The sequence below is a fragment of the Tiliqua scincoides genome, chromosome 4 (genome assembly GCF_035046505.1).
Source record: "Tiliqua scincoides isolate rTilSci1 chromosome 4, rTilSci1.hap2, whole genome shotgun sequence".
In the NCBI taxonomy this organism is placed as follows: domain Eukaryota; kingdom Metazoa; phylum Chordata; class Lepidosauria; order Squamata; family Scincidae; genus Tiliqua; species Tiliqua scincoides.
The window spans coordinates 221,829,350-221,848,999 of NC_089824.1; the positions used below are offsets into that span (position 1 = coordinate 221,829,350).

Sequence of the window (19,650 nt, forward strand, 5' to 3'; positions counted from 1 at the left end):
CAGTCCACACGAAATCTAGTCTCTGACTTCATGACCCCTTCCCTAAAACCAGCTGCGACCAGCCCCATGTGTGTTCTAATTTTCTTTGGCATTGCTCTTTCAGCTTCCTGTTGGGTATTTTTAGCACACACATCCACACAGTGGTGCAAATGTGGGCTTGCACATGCATAATCCATACCCAGGGAACAGGGGCTGCAATAATTGACAATAGTAGAGGACACCCCTAAGAAAGGAATCAAGCCAGACCACACACCTAGAACACTACAACTTTATTCGAAGAACAGAACTTCCAAAGGTTCCAAATCAAACCTCTCCTCTAATAAGGGGTGCATGTGGGGCCTCAATACAAACTGACGGGTAGGTGAGTTGTGGGTTCAACAGCCATCCTTTGAATCAAAGGCGCAGAGAGGGCGAGACAAGCTCCCAGCAGAGGGAACCCCGATGCTCTGTCTAGCCCCGTGTTCCTTTCTCATTTGTTGGCCTGGATCATGAAAATAAGGTTAATCAGGATGGGGGGAAGGCAGGGAGCACAGCCAACACACATAAATACAGACATACAGTTAACAAAAATAGTATTATCGTATTCACAACTGAATAAAAACTACTCTCCGATATATACAGCTGAGCCTGTACAGGGAGGGACGAGGAGGAGCAGGACACAGGCAGGCAGGCAGGCAGGGTTAACTGGCCTGTGGGCAGGGCAGGATGTGGCAGAAGCAGCTGAGATCACATGAACAAGCCAAGGGATTCCTTACAGGGAAGGTCTGAGGGGGCCTCAGTGGGGGCTGTGAGCCCAGAAGCGGGGGGGGGGCGAGTGGACAGAGTGGGCACTGAAGATGCCTTAGGAGGAGGAAAGGTGAGCACGGTCAGACCCTCAACGCCCCTCAACCTGCCACACAGCTTGGCCCACCTCACCATGAGGCAGCCCCCATTCCCTTGGCTGCTGCAGAGACCAAGGGAGACGCCCATGGGCCAGCTGCCAGCCCACAGGAAGTGTCTGTGCGTGTCCCCGGCCTCCACATAGACCACACTGCAGTGCGGCCGGCAGGCATTACCTCTGAGCACAGTTGTCTTTGAATGCTGCCAGACCCCCCCCCCCCCACACACACCTAGACCCCATGGGCCAGGCTACCATGGCAACTGCTAGACGAATCTGGCCATGATGAGGCACTGAAGTGCCACGGTCACAGGCAAGGCCCAGCCCTGCGCCTATCTGGGGCTGCCCTATATCTGGAGGTCCCTCTTCTTCCTCCCATCGCCTCTCTCTCCATGCAGGCCCGCTGCTACTGTCACACTCCACGAGCACCACACACCGCCCCCTCCCCCATACACTCATATATCATTTATTTCTCTACTGATCTCACACACACAGGAAGGAAAGAAACTGCAGCACCCCACACAGCCAGACTGGGGAGGGGGGAGGAAGCCATCTCTGCCGCCCACCTTCCTCTCCAGAGGCTCAGCCGGCAAGTGCCTGCGTGTGCCTGCACCCCAACCCCCTTCCTCCAGGTCCTCTGTGCTGCTTGGCCTGACAAACACTGTTGATTTCTGCTCTTACTGGAAGTTCCTTGGGTAGCCGCCATGGAAAGTCCCTGGAGAGCCAGGCTAGCAATTAGCCGTCAATCGTAAACACCTTCCAGAGGCTGCTCCGGAGAACAGGCTCCCTCTTCGCTGCGAGTGAGCTCTCTGTGCAGCCCGGCTCCCTTGCCTCCATCTTGCGCCTGCTCTTTTTGCAACCGCAGAGGGTGAGGAAAAAAATCACACACAGGCCTGAGCATATCCTAGATAAACCTAAGACGCCTGCAGCACACGATCCAGGATCATTTACTGTGGAAGAGGAAGGACTCAAGGCACCTTGTTGAAGGGGGGTGAAGACATGGAGACCAACACGAGCTCTGTGCCCAGGGGACCAGCCCTGCCACCTACCCGGTCACAGTGGGGGCTCTCATCAACCCCCTTGCCCCTTCTCCTCCAGAGGGATGCTGCAGCCCAGTCCCCAATCGCCAGGACACTTCACAATGTCGCCTGGGCACATGCAAACCAAGGCCGAGCGTGCACAAGCTAGCACGGCTGGTGAAATGAGCAGGGTGTCCTCATGCATCAGGCATATGAGGAAAGAGAGCCATTGGGGTTGGAAAGCCTGGAGCTCTCAGAAGAAGCAGAGAAGGGGAGGTGATTTCAAGACTGGAGGAGGGAGAAGGGACCGGGTGAAGGCTGGATAGGACAGGTAGGCTCAGAGACAGGACCCGGACCCAAAGAGATGTCCGTGGTTCTCTAAGCTTCACCCCAAAGGCTCATCCTCCCCGTGGCTCAGTCTGGGCCAGGAATTGTGTGTCCCAGACAACATGAGGGGCACTGGGGATGAAGACAAGCAAGAATTCTGTCCAGGGCAGCCTCAATTCTGAAAGCCACACAAGTGGGTTGGGGCAGTCCTCAAACCCCCCCCCCCCCGGTCATAACTAGGACAAGTGAAGTAGCCCACAATGGATCCTATTTGACCATGCTCCAGTCCATCCGTCCCCCGTCCCCCCCAGAATCCAGGCTGCCCTCTCCTTCTCCCTACCCAGCCAAGCTCTGCCCCATGGAAAGGAGGGCTTTCTCAGGAGCAGTCGCTTTGCCCTCCCAGTACTGGATTTGTGGCCATGGACTGCAAGGTCCCTCTCTGGGAAGGGGAGAAGTTCTCCATCGTTCTCTGCCTTGCAGAGAATCAGGAGGATACACATAAAATAAGCCTCAATTCACTTCTAATTCACTGAGCTCAGAAGAACTGGGCAGGGCTGGGGGTGCAGTTTCTTAGGAGAACCCTGCTCAGCAGTGCCCCCGCCCCATCTACAGAAGTGCTGGGCCTGTCTTGGGGTTTTAAAAATACAATCAAACTAACACCAGGACTGTGAGCAACAGTGATTAACTTGACCAAGAAAAATCAGTTCTTGGAGATGGGTGGGACAGAGATTGGTGCACAGCACTCAGAGGTGGTGGGGAAGTCCCTACATACGCAAGAGTGCCCTGGGGTAGGAGGTGGCTGTGGAGTAGGAGGCACCAGAAAGAGGTCTGTGAGTTGTTGTGGGGGGGGATGAGCCCTGGGGTCAGAGTGGGGGTTTGCCGTGCAGAAGCCCCCTTCCCCCCCTGGAATGATCACAAGGCTGAGGAGCAGAACGCAGTGGGTTTCTCAGCAGCCATCACAGGGCAGAGTCCATGCCTGGCTATTTGCGGCTGAGCAGAGAGCCAAGGAGGACCACCCCTGCCACGGTGGCCCCCGTCAACAGCCACTTGTTGAAGCGCTCCTGGCCTTTCCGGCTCTTGGCGGCGGCATCGTTCCCGTAGAGATCCACAAACCGCTCCTGAAAGCAGAAGAACACAGAGTGAGTCATGGGGGAAAGGTTCCACTGACATGCAAGATTGGGGCAGAATGTGCATGGACTGTGCCTGGTTGGGGGGGGGGGTGGCATACCATGAATGTTCAACAAGGAAGAGAGAAAAGTGAAGGACTGAGCTGAACCATCACAGAGTCCTGAGTGGAGGAGTCCAGGCTTTCAGGAGAAGCCCGGCATGGAAATCAAGAGCCCAGGTAAGGGCCCAAGAGGGGGTCAGCCACCTCGCAAACTGCCCAGCCCTGCCCACTTCACTACTGACAGATGGAACGAGTCAACAGTCAACAATTCCTTTTTCTGGACTGACTTTTGCTTTGGTACAGTATGAATGCAGGCGTCAGAACTGCACAAAGCTCCCCGCTAGCAAGTGCTTGAGAGCCCTGCAAACCAGAAGACAAGGGAGGGAGGAAGCTCAGGCAAGCGACACGGGATGTACAATGCAGAATCTCACATTTCTCTGTGGGTGGGGGAGGGTGTAGAAGTTAAATACCAGCTAGAGGGAGAGGGCATCGGGATTGCAGTGTACAGGAAGGCACACAGAACTTGTTTTTGCCAAACCACAATCCTGACAAAACTACACCTACAGTGCAAACCTAACTCTGTGTTGAGCTGGTGCAGCCATCCCAGCATCTCTGTGTTTCAAGGCACTTCTGCAGATACCCAGGAGTTAGTAGCACCAGCCCAACAGCCTGTGCTGGCCTGCCGGAACCATATCCCATCCCAGTGCTGGCCAGCACAGGTAAGGTTGCACTGGGCGGCATGGGGGCTGGGAGAGGGTGGTGGGAGGGCATGTTGGAGGTGGAGAGGGGGTGTTTCAGGGGGAAGAGCAAAATGAGAGGAGGATCGGGCCTGGGAGGGGGGTGAGACTAGTGGCAGCACAGGCCACATCCAATATCCTGGCCAGTGCAGATCCAAGACAACCGATAGGGGTGGCTGAGACTTTACCCAAGGTAAGGGGAAATATATCACCCTGAGGAGACCTCCAGCCACCTCCTGAGCTCCACTGGATGCAGCACAGGCCATGAGGCCTGGCTGCAACATCACAACTTAAGACTGGGCTGCCTGAGTAGCAATGGTGCCAATGGGTCCTCTAGGAAAAAGAGCAGCTTGGGGGATGCTAGTTTTGTTGGGTCTGCAGTGTGGTGGGAAAGAGTAAATACTCCCTCCCAGCAACCTGCTGCCCAATCACCCCTCTGTGACTGCTACTTAATTCTGTTTCAGGGTTTAAACACATAAGAACAAAGGATTCATTTAACATCATATGTTATTTCGCCCTAAGATGACACAAGGGTGTTTGCATCCTGGTCAACTGTGTCCCTAGAAAATGCATCCTGGTCATTGGCACCTGGTTTTTTGCATGTAGGTTATTTGTTATTTGCACGCTGGCTATTTGCCCACTGCGACTGGGCAACAAACCTGTGTTATACACCCTAAGCTTCTTATCCCAGCCTTAATCTTAACCCTTTCAAAAATAAAAAAATTATTTATTTTTTATAAATATTTTAAATAAATATTTCTTATAAATTTTTTTTTTTATAAATAACAGTATTTTAAATAACAGTACACACACACACACACACACACACACACACAAAACACACTTTGATGCAGTGGTCCTGTCACTCTCTAAGACAGGGGTGTCAAACTCATTTCATGTAGTGGGCCAGATAGCATTCATGGTGCCTGCTGAGGGCTGGAAATGACATCATTAAGCAGGAAGTGACATCATTAAGCAGATGATGGCCAGAAATAAGCACTTTGTTCCCGCATAGAAACTAATTAGCTGCAAAGGACAGAAGAGAAAATATGCAAATCTTGTTCATATTTTCAAGTATGGGAGAGCCCAATTATCACACTGAGGGCCCAATCCTATCCAATTTTCCAATGCTGGTGCAATTGTTCCAGTGGGGTGTGAGCTGCACCCTGTGGTGGAGGGGCAGTCACTGGGGCCTTCTCAAGATATGGGAACATGTGTTCCCTTACCAAGGGGCTGCATTGTGGCTACACCAGAGCTGGAAAGTTGGATAGGATTGGGCCCTGAGAGAGCCCAATTATAATTTGGCGAGAACCTGTCTGGGGGGGGGGGTCACATCTGGCCTGTGGGCTTTATGTCTGACAACCTTGTCCAAAGACACCTAAGATTCCTGCAGAGATATTCCGATTAGCTACCTCGGCTGAATAAAAAAGGGACATGGTTGGGCTGCAGTACCTTGACCCCTTCTATGTGCTGTTGCTGACATGGTTCCAAACTGGCTCTCACAGTAATGCTAATGGGATAATCCCTTAGGAAGCAAGAGTCTTCCAAAGGACACTGCCTCACTGTCTACCTGGCCACATGAGAGTATGTCATAATCCAAATTTATGAAATACAAAACCCAGATTACCTAGCAGTAAATTTCACAAGGTACATCTGATTCTATGTGTGACTTGATAAGCGGATCAAACAGAACACAGTACACGCATACCCAGTCAGGCCTTCTGAATGTCAACTGCCAAGCAGGGCTAGTTGCATACCACACATCAGTGACCGCACTGTGCAAATCATAAGTGCTATCGAGTATCCTGAGCATCTCGGCTTTCACTGAAAACAAAACACGCACTCCTAGTTCTCATGCCTAAAGAAAGCAGTGTGACTACATGCTTGTGGGCTGTGCCTGGTGAACTCACAGAAGCCAGAGGGAGACTGAGCAGGACTTCCAGTTCTTAGGGGAGGAGGGACAGAGACAACACAGAATGCACCCATCTCTTACAAAAGCCAAGAAAAATTGCACAAAACAAGCAAATAGGGGAATGTAATCATTTTGGTTGCTCTCTTCTGCACCTTTTCCATTTTCACTCCATCTCCACGATCTCCAGGGAAGTGGGCCCAGTGGAGGAGCCACTCCAGCTTTGTATGCAGATGATCCCAATTTCAGTACCTGGCAGCATCTCCTGAAAGGGCTGGCACAGACCTTTCCTGAGACCCTGCGGAGCTACTTCCAGTCAGTGCAACACGGCTAAGGTTGACAGATCAACAGCCTGACTCCACAGAAGGTCGCTTCCTCCTATCAGTCCCTGAGCACACAGTTCCTCAGCTGAGGAGCATCTTCAGGGCCCCCTCCATTTGTTCACTTTTTGAATACTTATTTTTGGAATTGCATTTTTGTCCTTTTCGCGACTGATGCATTATCTGCATGCATCATTTATCAGAAGAGCCATACATGGATAGACCTGTAAATCTGTATTTATCCATGGCATACATAAGCATATTAGACAGATTTTGTTTTCTTTAATCCTACAGAAATGTTCTTAATTTTAAGAATAACTGAAAAGACTTGACATCCCCGGAGCCTCTCATGGGGATCACCTGCTCGAGATCTCTTCAGTGGGAATGTGATGGTCTCTCTGCCTTCTTGGATGAAGACACTCACTTCTGACCCAAATGAGGGAGCAGACACCAGCAGTCAAAGTAGCTTATACAAAAAGAAAGCAGACCCCCAGGATTAGCATAAGCCGATGAGGACTAAGGTGCTGGCAGTTGCGACTCCTTGAGAAACTCACCATTGAACAAATCACTCCAAGACTCACTGTAGGTCACCTTCCCAGGCATTAAGTGAGCCTGGAAGTATGAAGACTTCCACTAAAAGCCCCTCATTCCAGAATAAGTCAGAATAAGGTCCTGTGGCTTGTGCCCTCCTGCAGCATTCCTTATCAGCTAGAGGGACAACAACAAGACCTTCTGGTTATGCAGTGATGGCCCTCTGTATTGGGTCACTGTCACCCTCCAAGGTCAAGAAAACTAGGGGGTGCAAGTCACTAGAAGCAGCTCACACGTATCCACTGCTCAGGCACACAATCCCTTTGTTTCACTTGAGCTTACGCAGAAGACATCTGTAATGAATAGGGGTGGGGTTTTTTGGTGCTATTTTGCCAAAATTTCTTGATTAAAATAGCAAATTGTAGTGTTGTAAGAACATAAGAACAGCCCCACTGGATCAGGCCATAGGCCCATCTAGTCCAGCTTCCTGTATCTCACAGCGGCCGACCAAATGCCCCAGGGAGCACACCAGATAACGAGAGACCTCATCCAGGTACCCTCCCTTGCATCTGGCCTTCTGACGTAGCCCATTTCTAAAATCAGGAGGTTGCACATACACATCATGGCTTGTCCAATCCCCTTTGAAAGATGTCCAGGCCAGTCGCCATCACCACATCCTGTGGCAAGGAGTTCCACAGACCAACCACACGCTGAGTAAAGAAATATTTTCTTTTGTCTGTTCTAACTCTCCCAACACTCAATTTTAGTGGATGTCCCCTGGTTCTGGTGTTATGTGAGAGTGTAAAGAGCTTCTCCCTATCCACTCTGTCCATCCCCTGCATAATTTTGTATGTCTCAATCATGTCCCCCCTCAGGTGTCTCTTTTCTAGGCTGAAGAGGCCCAAACACTGTAGCCTTTCCTCATAAGGAAGGTGCCCCAGCCCCGTAATCATCTTAGTCACTCTCTTTTGCAGCTTTTCCATTTCCATATATGCAACGTTGGGCAGAAATGGCTTAATATTGTTTTATATCATGATTTGAGTAGAAATTCTCATTATTTCGTGTTCTCTGTTGGTTGGGAAAAAAAACAAAAACAACCCTAGTAATGAATGATGTCCAGCGTGGGGTTCAAGAGGAGCAGACTCTTTGGAAACTTACTGTTGCATTCCTGACAATTTCTCTTCCCCCTTAGCCCTGACTAATGGGCGTCAATTGTCCTGCAATACACAGGCACATTTACATTCAAACCAGAAGCCTGGACAGGTTGCTGGTTCAAGCCAATGCATGGCATTCAGGTCCTGCTCCCTACCCATTCTCAGTCCCTTCTGCTTAGGAAGCCACATCACAGCACTCCTGTGCCATTTCTTCACTGACCCTCACTCACCAGCATCTTTTGGCTGAGTTTCCAGACACTTCAGTCTTCCTACAGCCAACCTGCATCTGGGTTCCCTGCCCTTTAGGATCGCTACCTCAGCCTGCTCTTCAAAGCTATTCTTGTCTCTAGGGCAAGCACAAGGTTTCAGTTCCAGCCATTTATTGCTCCTTCCCTCACAGAAGGTAGCAGTGGACATCTGGCTGTTTTTGATCTGTGTACATTCTGTACCAATGTAGCCAATATCAGAGCCTTCACTGCCACAAGTATGGTACTGGATAGACTAGAGCAGAGATTCTGAAACTGTGGGTCGCGACCCACTTGGTAAGATAAGATAAGATAAGATGATAAGATGGTGGCCACCATCTTGAAAAAGGGCCAAATGACCCAGGCAGAGCCATTTTAAGAAAGGGCAAGTAGACCCAGGAGGAGCCATTTTTAAAAAGGGCAAATCGACCCAGGCGGTGCCATTTTGAAAAAGGGCAAACAGACCCTTGGGAACCTATTTTAGGCTTCCAGGCACAAACAGAAAGAGCGGCTTGCACATGCGCAGGGCAGGCAGCGTCCCACTTTTCCTCTGTGAGTGTGCTGCTGATCAGCCCCACTCAAAGGAGGGGAGAGGAGCATGCTTAGAGATTTTCAGGTGAGTGCTCCCTCATTCTTGGGGGCATGCAGGACCCCTCTGCTTGGCTCCCTTTAACCTTAGGCAGGTGAGAGGGAGAGTGGAAAAGCGCCCTGGAGTGGGGACCATGGGTGGCGGCGGAGGAGGCTTCAGTGCCCACACTCTGCTGCCACATGCTCAGCCATGCGAGAGGGGGAGTGAAAAAGCGCCCTGGAGTGGGGACCATGGGTGGCGGCGGAGGAGGCTTCAGTGCCCACACTCTGCTGCCACATGCTCAGCCATGCGAGAGGGGGAGTGAAAAAGCGCCCTGGAGTGGGGACCATGGGTGGCGGCGGAGGAGGCTTCATTGCCCACACTCTGCTGCCACATGCTCAGCCATGCGAGAGGGGGAGTGAAAAAGCGCCCTGGAGTGGGGACCATGGGTGGCGGCGGAGGAGGCTTCATTGCCCACACTCTGCTGCCACATGCTCAGCCATGCGAGAGGGGGAGTGAAAAAGCGCCCTGGAGTGGGGACCATGGGTGGCGGCGGAGGAGGCTTCATTGCCCACACTCTGCTGCCACATGCTCAGCCATGCGAGAGGGGGAGTGAAAAAGCGCCCTGGAGTGGGGACCATGGGTGGCGGCGGAGGAGGCTTCAGTGCCCACACTCTGCTGCCACATGCTCAGCCATGCGAGAGGGGGAGTGGAAAAGCGTCCTGGAGTGGGGACCATGGGTGGCGGAGGAGGAGGCTTCAGCGCCCACAGCGCTCTGCTACCACGTATTCAGCCAGGTGAGAGGGAGTGGGGAGAGGCCAGGACAAGTGAGCGCTCCCACTATAGCTACCCCACTGTTTGGCTCCTTTTAGCAGCTGGGAGGAGAACAATAGGGCATCCCTATCTTTCCAGCTGTGAGGGGGATGCACCATGGCCCCGCCCCACACTTCTCTGATGCACACCATTAAAAGTAGTCAAACAGATATGATACATCTCTCCAAGTGCCTTGGTCATCTCTTCTGCACTGAACATATGTCTGAGAAGCTAGAGACAGGGCGTTGGACTAGATGACCTTTTAGGTCATTCCATGATTTTGGTGATCATCAGGGTTGTGTGTGAAATGGACTGAAAGTAAGCACTGAGCATATGTCTGAGAAGCTACAGATGGGGGTGGACTAGATGACCTCTTATGTCCCTTCCAGTTCCATGATTTTGGTTATATTTAGGTTTGTATGTGAAATTAACTGAAAGTAAAGTCAGTGTATGTGGCAGAGAAGCATTTGGAATCTTCAGGGTAATTTGTGAAATGGGGTGCGTTACTGATGATGGGAATGGTGGTGGCTGTCCTGGCAGCTGTGATTTCAAAGCCCACAAGGCTCACTCCTTGCTTGTATCTCTGGTTCAATCTTCAGAGAATTTCAGCTCTGCCATGGTCTTTCACCAATTTTGCTTTATTATTGCCAGCTGACAGTTCTGGCATTTTTTTAAAACTTCCTACTTCTTGGTGGTGGTTTTACAAATGCAGGTTGTAATGAATAAACTTTCATATTTATTCCTGGAAGCATTAAGATATTCAGTAGAAATGGATAATTGCTTTTTAAATATAAACACCAGACCTTTTCAGAGCACAGAATCATGTCATTAATTTTGTGAACTCAGGAGCCCTGACTTCCACATTGCCCTATGCCCACCCAAACACTGTTTCACCTGCTGGCATCCTTGTCTCCAAAGCACCATGACCCAGGCTAGTGCCAGGGAGTGAGTAATAAGATTTCCTTTTGGAGAATATCACAAAGCTACATTAAATGATGTTCCCAATTTAACACAATGGGCAGTAAGAAGGGCTTACTTCTGGTATGGAACAATGGTAGCAGTGGGGGGGGGGGAGAATTGGAAGAGGCTTCTGAGCTGGAATATTTTCTCTTGCCATTTACAGTTTGAGTTCCTAGGTAAGAACAGTGATGTCACTTCCTGCTTGATGATGTCACTTCCTGCCATGACATCATTTCCAGGTTGATGACATCACTTCTGGTGGGTCCCAGACAGATTGTCATTCTCAGAAGTGGCTGAAAAGGGTGAGAACCACTGGACTAGAGGTGTGGATTATGAATTCAAGTTATTTATTGTAGTTGCAGAATAATAGTTGTAGCTGCACACAAATCATCTGTTACAGACTTTGGACAGTTACCCAAACACTGTTCAGCTCCTGCATTCAAACAGGCTTCCTCAAGGAAGGAGAGTAAGCCATTAGTTTCAGGGCAGAAGACACAATGAGCAAATGATGGCAGGAAGGCTGAAGGTGCTTGAAGCACAAGACCCGTCAGGAGTAGGAGTGGCAGGAGAAGCCACGAGTTTGAAACAACAGGCAAGCCACGAGGTCCGAGCATGCTGGCAGCAGGAAAGCTGCACCCACCACGAGGCTGCAGTCAGGAGAAAACGGCACTCTGTTCTGCCCAAGGGAAACATTTGCAAGGAATTCATCCCGCTTGCCAAGGAAGCCCCAGGACAAAGATCACATGATTCCAAGAGATGATGCCTTATTCTTCTTTAGCCCAAGGATTACTCCAAAAATCAAGTGTTGAGAGAGGCCCACCTGCTCCATGCAGCACTCCAGTAGTGCTGGGCTGGTCACAATCATGACAGTTAATGCCTTGCTCTCAGGAAAGGGATGGTGGTGGAAAAGCAGCCAAGGACTTCATGCCAGACATGCAATGCTGCTTGCCACAGTTTCTGGATTCAACCTCTCCTCTCTGTGAGTTCTGGACCAAGCCTTTCCCTAGGCCTCCTCTTTGAAGCTCCCTATGCTCTCCAACAAACCTCTCCAATCTGACAAGGGTGAAATTACATTTCAAGGGTGGAGTTCAAGCTTTGCTCCAGTACCCAGAAAGCCGAGACCGAAGCACCCTCAAGAAGAGACCAACTTCTTCCTGAACTGGAGAGGCAGGATTTCTGCAACTGCAACTCAAAATAGCCAAGTGTGGGTTTATGGCCCCAGCAAGATCATCAGCTGCCTGGTTCTGTATTAGTTTGCATGTTCTTTTATAAAACTCCAAGAGCCTTCTTAGCAGACCTGCTCCCCACGCCTATTCAAGTTGGCTAGTAGTACACTGACTTATTGCATCCAAACAACAGAAGAACATTATTCCTTGGCAGCCAAGAGTTATCAGTTCTGCCATCTACCCAACAGGGAGAACAAAGGAGCTCTGCCCTACCTGTTCTTAAGTAGATTTCCCAGGAAAGCATTCCGAAAAGGGAGGGGCTGAGTCAATCTCCTCAGCTTTTGCTTGATAAGTTAGTTTTGCCCCTTGTGGAGAAATAACCCCCCCTCCCCAATGAAGCTGGGATGGAAAGAGGAACATTACAGAAAGCCTCCTTGTCCAGCCTAGCTGGCATTTTCAATACCAGCATGCAGTCTTGGAAGAGGTGAAGTGATTGCAGAGGGACCTGCACCTCACAGCACAGGTCGAGCGCAATCTCCACTTCACCCAGGAACCTGCAACAGCGTTCCCTCTTATCTTTGGCCCTGAGTGCATGCAGTCCTCTCTTGGCTGTGTGGGGGAAGCTCTAGAGTGCTTACCGATGTCATCACTGAGATCCTGAGCAAGAAAGGGAAGCTGCACAGGGCTTTAATTACAGCTGCACTGCTTAGAGCAAATGCTGACCTATCGCCTCCACCCAAACGTCTGGGCACTGAAAATGAGGCTATGGCCCCCAATCAGACCTCAGCTCCAGTGCTGTCCTTTGAAAAATTAATGTCACTCAGCCTCATTTCACAAAGGAAAGACAGGTCCAGTGCAATGGGGAAATGCACACTCCTAGCTGGAACCCCTATCCTTGGAAACCAGCAAATGGGGCCTTCCTCCATGCTCCCTTCTTGGCTTGAGAGCGAAGGCACTGACGAGTTTGTGGTGGCGGTTGGGAGTGTTTTCTGTGGCAGCCCTACTTCTATGTGTTTCTCTGCCAGAGAAAACAAATTCTACATCTATATGAATTTAGGAAAAATATATGTTTATTCTGACTGGAGTTTAGTGAAGGACTGGCTGTTTCAGAACTGGCAATCAATGTCATGATTTTAGACTAGTTACAGGTGCTGGCTTTAAAAAAAAAATACCTGAGAGTTTTGATGCATTCAATGCTGCAGTACTGTTGATTCTAATGTTTTAGAAGCTGCCTGACATACAGAAGGCAAGGGACAAACCAACACCCATTCATACACACACATGTTCGACATTATTCGAACAGCCTGGAACTCTCACTACTCTCACCATTGGCCAGATCAAGGACAGCCTCAAAAAGCACAGGGCAATGAGAGGCTTCCTCCTCCCTGCTCCTTCCACTCTCTAGGCTGGAGCTTACAATGCAGCAGCCGACCAAGCTTCCTGCAGGGCTGCCAGAGAACTGTGTCATGCACAGCAAGGCCACCAATGACAGCAAGAGCCAAGCTATGGCCGTTGCCAAGGATGCTGGCGAGGCCTTCCCAGCCTCGAGGTCATTCAGGCAATCAGCAGCTCGCTTGCCCAATGGTTTCTCTCCAGCACCTCCACTTAAACCACTAGATACAGAAGTCCCTCCTCCCCGTTGCCATAGAAGCCATGAAGCATCCCAGGCTGACATTTGCTCTGTCACTCACTCACTTACTCCCTGCACAGCTTACTGCTGAGAAAAGTGCAAAGGGGCCAGTCCAAATTATTGTGGGCTTGGAGAATCTTCCCTGCGAGGAAGAATCAAAGCACCACTTGGGGCTTTTTAATTGAAAGAAAAGATGACTGCAAGAGGACACCTGACATCAACCTCTGTCAATAAAACTTTGCATGGTATGGAGAGAGAGAGAAACAGAGCAGCTCTGATTCCTCTATCATGCTCAAGGTCACCAGAATGAAGCAGACTGGCCAAAGAGTCAGGTCAAATGGAAGCAAGTCCTCCTTCCCAGAACTTGTGACCAGAAAAGAACAGCAGCCACTCACTTAGAGGGCTCTGGGAAGGATCAAGCAGATTCATGGAAATGTGGCCTATCCCATCAATGGCTACGAAGCAGATGCACGCCAGATGCTGGAAGGGTTCTTGCTTCACGCCCTGTTTATTTGTGGGTATCCCAGAAGCAGCTGGCTGTGGCGATTGAGGGAAGCAGGATGCTGGCCTAGATGGCCCACTCTGGTCAGATCCAACACAATAATGCTTACATCATACCCTCAAGAGTCTGCTCTGTTTCAAACCCCCTCCCCCCATTTGCTGTAGTCTTGCAGGAACAGCACCTGCTTTCCCTGGGATCAGCGCTAGGTTTCAGCCCACTTCATCAATCCCAGTGGCTGCTTTTCAAGGGTTGCCAGGTCACTGGGGCTGTGATTTCAGCAATCTGACACAAAGAGGAATGACCAGAGGGAGCCCCCACGGATGCCAGCTTTGCCTGTGCCCATGTGCTACTCTGGCCATCTGCCCTGGGTTGCCAGATCTCCACTTGCCCCTGGAAGAAAGGCACTCAGCGCACTTTGAATTTGCTAAGGGATACACAACCTTAATGAGGTGCTTCCTCACAGCAACGGAGCACCATCCGTCAAATTTGCAGCTGGGAGCTAAGAGCAGAAATCTTTGCACTTAAGAGCTGTTTTGCTGTATCATAAAAAGGTCCCCCAGTTCAGAGCAGGCCTGAGAGCTACCCTGAGGAAGTTCATAGACTGAACACAATGGAGCTGGTCATTCCCTGTTTGTCTCCAGCATCCGAAAGACACAACCGAAAGAGACTTGCTCAAGATCACACAATGAACCTGTGGCAGAAGTATGACTTGGACGCAAGTTTCCCAGATCTTAGGCCAATCACTTCACCTATACTGCCCCAGCAACAGTTGCTTCCGCTTCCAAATTCAACCCTGTTAATGTGTCTGCAGTGCACGACATGCCCCTTAAAGCCAGTTGGGCAGAACATGGACTCGTGGGGTTGGACGTTCTCTCAGACTGGGTCTCAAATCTCAGTCGCTCTCAAATGTCAAGGTGAACCAATAATAATACTAATAATACTTAAAATTTCTATATAGCTTTTGGAGCTATACAAAGCAGTTTATATATATAATTTTTTTTTAAACAATGCTGTAAGGCAGTGGTTCTCAAACATTTAGCACCAGGATCCACTTTTTAGAATGAGAATCTGCCAGGACCCACCAGAAGTGATGTCATGACTGGAAGTGTCGTCATAATATATGAAATATAAAATATCATATATGGAATGGGAACCCACCTAGTGGGTCCCGACCCAAAATTGAGAAACATTGCGTAAGGGAATCAAGCATTATTACCCCCATACTGCAGCTGCGGAAGACTGAGTCTGGAGAAAGCGGCTTGCCAAAGGCCACCTAATAACAGAGGGAAGAGTCAAACAGGGAAACTTGTTTCACAGCAGAGTCCCTTGCTCACCATGCCATAATACAAGCCCAAATGACCTTGCATGTGCCACTCTGAAGTCTTGTTGAGGCAGAGGTCAGCTTCCAACCAATCAGCTTCCAGGGCATGGCAACCACCAAGAATGCCTTTCTTGGTTACTGGAACGATGAAGTCAAGAGGGTAACATGGTGCATTTTAATGCAGGCATTGATGTTTTGGACAGAAGCTAAGAAAAGGCTTCAGAGCTTAAAGCAGCAGCAAGCCTTCCAGTGTGGTCCAGAGAACAGAGGTGGAAGAATAAGCAATTTCTGCTCAATAGTTACGCTTTTTAAAAAATGTTCACTGGAAGCCTTTGGAAAATCCTTCCCTTGCAACCTCAAGTCCTGATTTAATAGATGTAATTTATACTTCGGTTTTCTTGCTTCTGCAGCACTCACAAGCTCCCACACAGTGTGCAGGTAAACTGGGACAGGTGTCATTTGAGGGGACCTACACATGCAACCAGCTACTGGAATGTTTGCACCAGTCCCACATTTGAGCAAGCCCAGAGAACCAAATTGCAAGGGTTTTATGCAGATATCTTGACCCTCTGGTTTCTTACGGTCTTACTGTGCCACGCGTCACCTTCACACACAGACAGACAGACACACAACTGAGGTGACCACTGCCATCTATTTAAAAGCATACAACACACGAGACCGGCTGTCTTCTCAACAAAGCACAGCTGCAACCTTGGGGCTCCAAACAGACCCCTTTATACAATGAGGGAAGGAAGCAGCATCTCCAGCCCCTGGACATCCCAGACAGTGAGGGGAGCACGTGTGGCTCTCATGTTTCCACCACAAGGCCTGATTTCAAGCAGCAACTGGAGGGATCGAGCGCACAGCACAACGTCTGTGGCTGTGAGACATGCAGGACTGCACGTTTGCAATGAACAGGCTGGGGGAGGAGTAATGGGGATGTCAGCAACGCTTACGTTTCAGACAAGCAGGGAGATTCTGTCCTTGTAGAAGACATTAGCTGGGGATGAAGATCTCTCCCCCCCCCCACCCCCAAGAGAAATCCAGGATTTTTCAGAGACATTCAGCATTTAGCTCATGCTGAACAGTCTGAGGTCAGAATGAGACCATGAGGAAGACTTGGGGTGGATACCAAAACCAGCAACCCCACATCATGCTCTCCCTGGCAAAGCCCAGAACACAAAACACATGATGCAACATCACTGCTCTGACTTTCCCTGCCAGCAGCAGCCAATAAAGTGGAGCAGAGGCACAAATGACATTAAGGGTGAGATCCTAACCCACTTTCCAGCACCGACATAACCGCAATGCAGCTCCAAGGTAAGGAAACAAACATTCCCTGACTTTGAGGAGGCCTTTGTGAGTGCCACCCAACTGCAGGATGCAGCACACATCCCATTGGCACAGCTATGCCAGGGCTGGAAAGTTGGTTAGGATTTGGGCCTGTATTGCATAGCTCATATCAGTAGATAGGTGGGAGAGGAGGAGATATGGACTATAGTTCTTGGAGGCCACTTTCATCTGCTGCCATGTCTTGTTCCACCCTCCAATGGAAAGCGGTTGAGTGAAGGGGGCAGGGAGTTTCAGATCCTGCAACAGACTCTTCCCCCATTTCCAAATTCATATCGGCGTAAGATGCTGGTTGTGTTGTAAGAACATATTACCCTCCTTCAAAATGGCTCTCCCCCTTTGGAAATCCACTGTGAGCAGACCAAGAGAGAAGTCACCCATGTGACAAAGCTACGCTGCCAGAGCGGGTTGAGTTCCTGCCCAGCATCTACTCTGCTGACTCCCCACCCCCTTTCTTATGAACATCTGGACCCTTTGGGTTCCATTTCTTGTTGCAGGTGTGCAATGAAAGGGTCAAGCAAAGAATTCTGACTCCAAGAAAAGGTTAACCGATTTTTAAGCATGTGGGACTTTTGTTGGAGTGAGGTGGATTATTATATTTCCTATGAAAAAAATATGGTCACAGGTTCACCTGGGCAGGCTGGGAGCGTGTGTGATCAAAATTATAATAATAATGGTATTTCTATACCGCCTTTCTGGTCATCGGATTGCCCTTCTGACTTTATTCAAGGCGGTTCACATAGGCAGGCTATAAAGAAAGCAGCATCCTACCTGCTGGGGCCAGTTCCTCTAACCTGGCACAGGCCGCTGGCATTCAACCCCCTGTTCATTGCACCACAGGCCACTTCGGGAAATAAGTGCCAAAGCTCTTCCTTCAGTATCTTGTGTACGTGTTGACGCTGCTGACCTCTACTACTACTACTATTACAAGCATTGGGGAAACTGTCTGCAATTTCTTCTGAACTTGCAATGTGCATTTTCTGTGAAATTCTGGATTATTAAATTTTGTGAAATTCCAGACTGTGACTGCAGATGCAGACCTAACAAGAACACCTTTCAAGACATCTAAAAGGAACACATAAGGATTGGCTAATAACTACACGATTGAAGAGTTCTATGGTTAGACTTTCTATTATGTTTTCTAAATTAAGGTTCATGAATTCAGAAAACCGGAACAAGAAATAAAATGACTGATGTCGTAATGAGGGTTTGGTAACATAAAGCTTCCACTATTTTGAAGGGAATTAGGCTATTACCAAATTAAGGAAGACCTACTCTGTTGCAATAAGGAAAAAAAATGATTCAGAAATGCCACTGCCCACTTTTCAGGCACTGTCACATAAGGATGGCCCAATTCTATATTCATCATCCAGAAATACTTATACAGGTTGAGCCTCTTTATTCATGAGGGTTCTGTTCCCAAAACTCATATGGATGGCAAAAATCATATTAAAGCAAATCCATTTAAAAAACAATGTCTCTCTGCTAAGTGATTTAAAAACAGCCTTGCTGACCTTTGTGATGTAAGACGCAGCTATTATGCAGACAATCCAGGCGCTTAGAAAGGCTTCACTCTGAGCCAGGGGAAAGGGAGGGGTCACTTGCCTTGGAGTGAAGCTATTCTAAGTGCCTGGAGAGAGAATGATTGATGGATTGTCAGCCTGCTGCCCTCTCTCGCATTAAGGAGGCTATGGTTAAACAACTTTTTTCCTTTAATTTAAAGGGTTCTGCTCATCACATTGAGATAAAACCACAGGTAAAAAATCCGTGGGTAATTAGAATAATACAGGTATAACCTTTTAGCATATTAAGTGATCCTAATCAATTGATACTTTGGTGCAGGGCTTGCTGCCACTGACCAGAACCTGCAGCAGCCTCCCAGGGGTGCAGGGAGCCCTCGGGCCAGCCTTTGCAGGGCTCCCCATGCTGCAGAGTCAGTAAAAATTGTGATTGTGACCTCTTCCGGTTTTGAGATCACAAGCCCAGAAGTGATTGCATGCATGATTTTGAGGGTCTCTGCAGCATGAGAAAACCTGCTGAGACTGGTGCAGGGGCTCTTTGCACACCCCAGAGGCTGCTGCAGACTCTGGTAAGTGGCAGCAAGCCTATGCGCCTCCACGCTCCTCCAAAGCAGCATGATGCAGCTGATCATGTTGCTGCCTTCCCCTCTCCCTGCTCCATCCCTTAAGGGAGCAGAGGCCAAGGCTCTCTATCTGGGGCATTGTGACACCCCAGTTTGAGAACTACTGCCCTACCACATGCAACCAGGAAAGCACTGTTGTGGCTACATAACATGATGGGAAGTCATTATGTTCCTTCTTTATTCAAAGAAAGAAAATTGGTTTAATTTACATACATGGCTTAAACAAACATGCAGAACAAAATATCAATTGATTAGGATCACTTTGAGAGATAGAAGATATATTGTATAAAGTTCTGGAACTACCTGTCTGCCCAGCATACGAACAGAAGACCACCACAAACATCAACAGAGCCCAAACACGTGTTACAGGTGTCTCCTGCTCATTTGATAGGTTAGGAACCAGAGCAGTGGTGAAAAACCGAAACGATTGGTCTTTTTTTTAGTTTACAAATGTTGCTTCCAATGCTTTTTAGCTAGCAAATTGCAAATGCCTTTTTATCTTGCTAATTCCTGCTGTCACACAAAGATTTCTACAAATGGACTCTCATGAACAGTTCAGGAAGTTCAGGAATAGACTGGGAGCTAAAGCTGGCACATATGTGCATGCTCTCTCTCTCTCTCTCTCTCTCTCTCTCACACACACACACACACACACACACACACACACACACACACCCCAAAACAGTTTGAATCACCATGTCATATGTAAATCAACATGGGAGAGTGAAATTTTAGACTTCATAACAGAAGAGAGAGGTTGAAAGAGCAGAGTATGTGTTGAATGAATGACTTTCAGGTATAACTGAAATGTGTTGAAAGAGCGGATCGTTGAAAAACAAACCATCAGAAAGTGGGCAATACCTGGATTTGGCAACTTTGCTAATGGGCAAAGAAATAATGGATTTATCTA

At 49.0% G+C, this 19,650-nt stretch overlaps 1 protein-coding gene across 4 annotated transcripts in view; it reads right to left on the reverse strand.

Annotated features, from left to right (window-relative positions):
* Positions 1 to 254: 254 nt before the first annotated feature.
* The window catches only part of BCL2L1 (BCL2 like 1), a 58,554-nt gene continuing 39,158 nt past the window's right edge, over positions 255 to 19,650 (reverse strand). For all 4 annotated transcript variants that reach the window (XM_066624713.1, XM_066624710.1, XM_066624711.1 and 1 more), the window contains exon 3: positions 255 to 3,341. In XM_066624713.1, the coding sequence (XP_066480810.1) occupies positions 3,204 to 3,341 (138 nt within the window). In that variant the 3' untranslated portion in view covers positions 255 to 3,203. The remainder of the gene's footprint in view (positions 3,342 to 19,650) is intronic.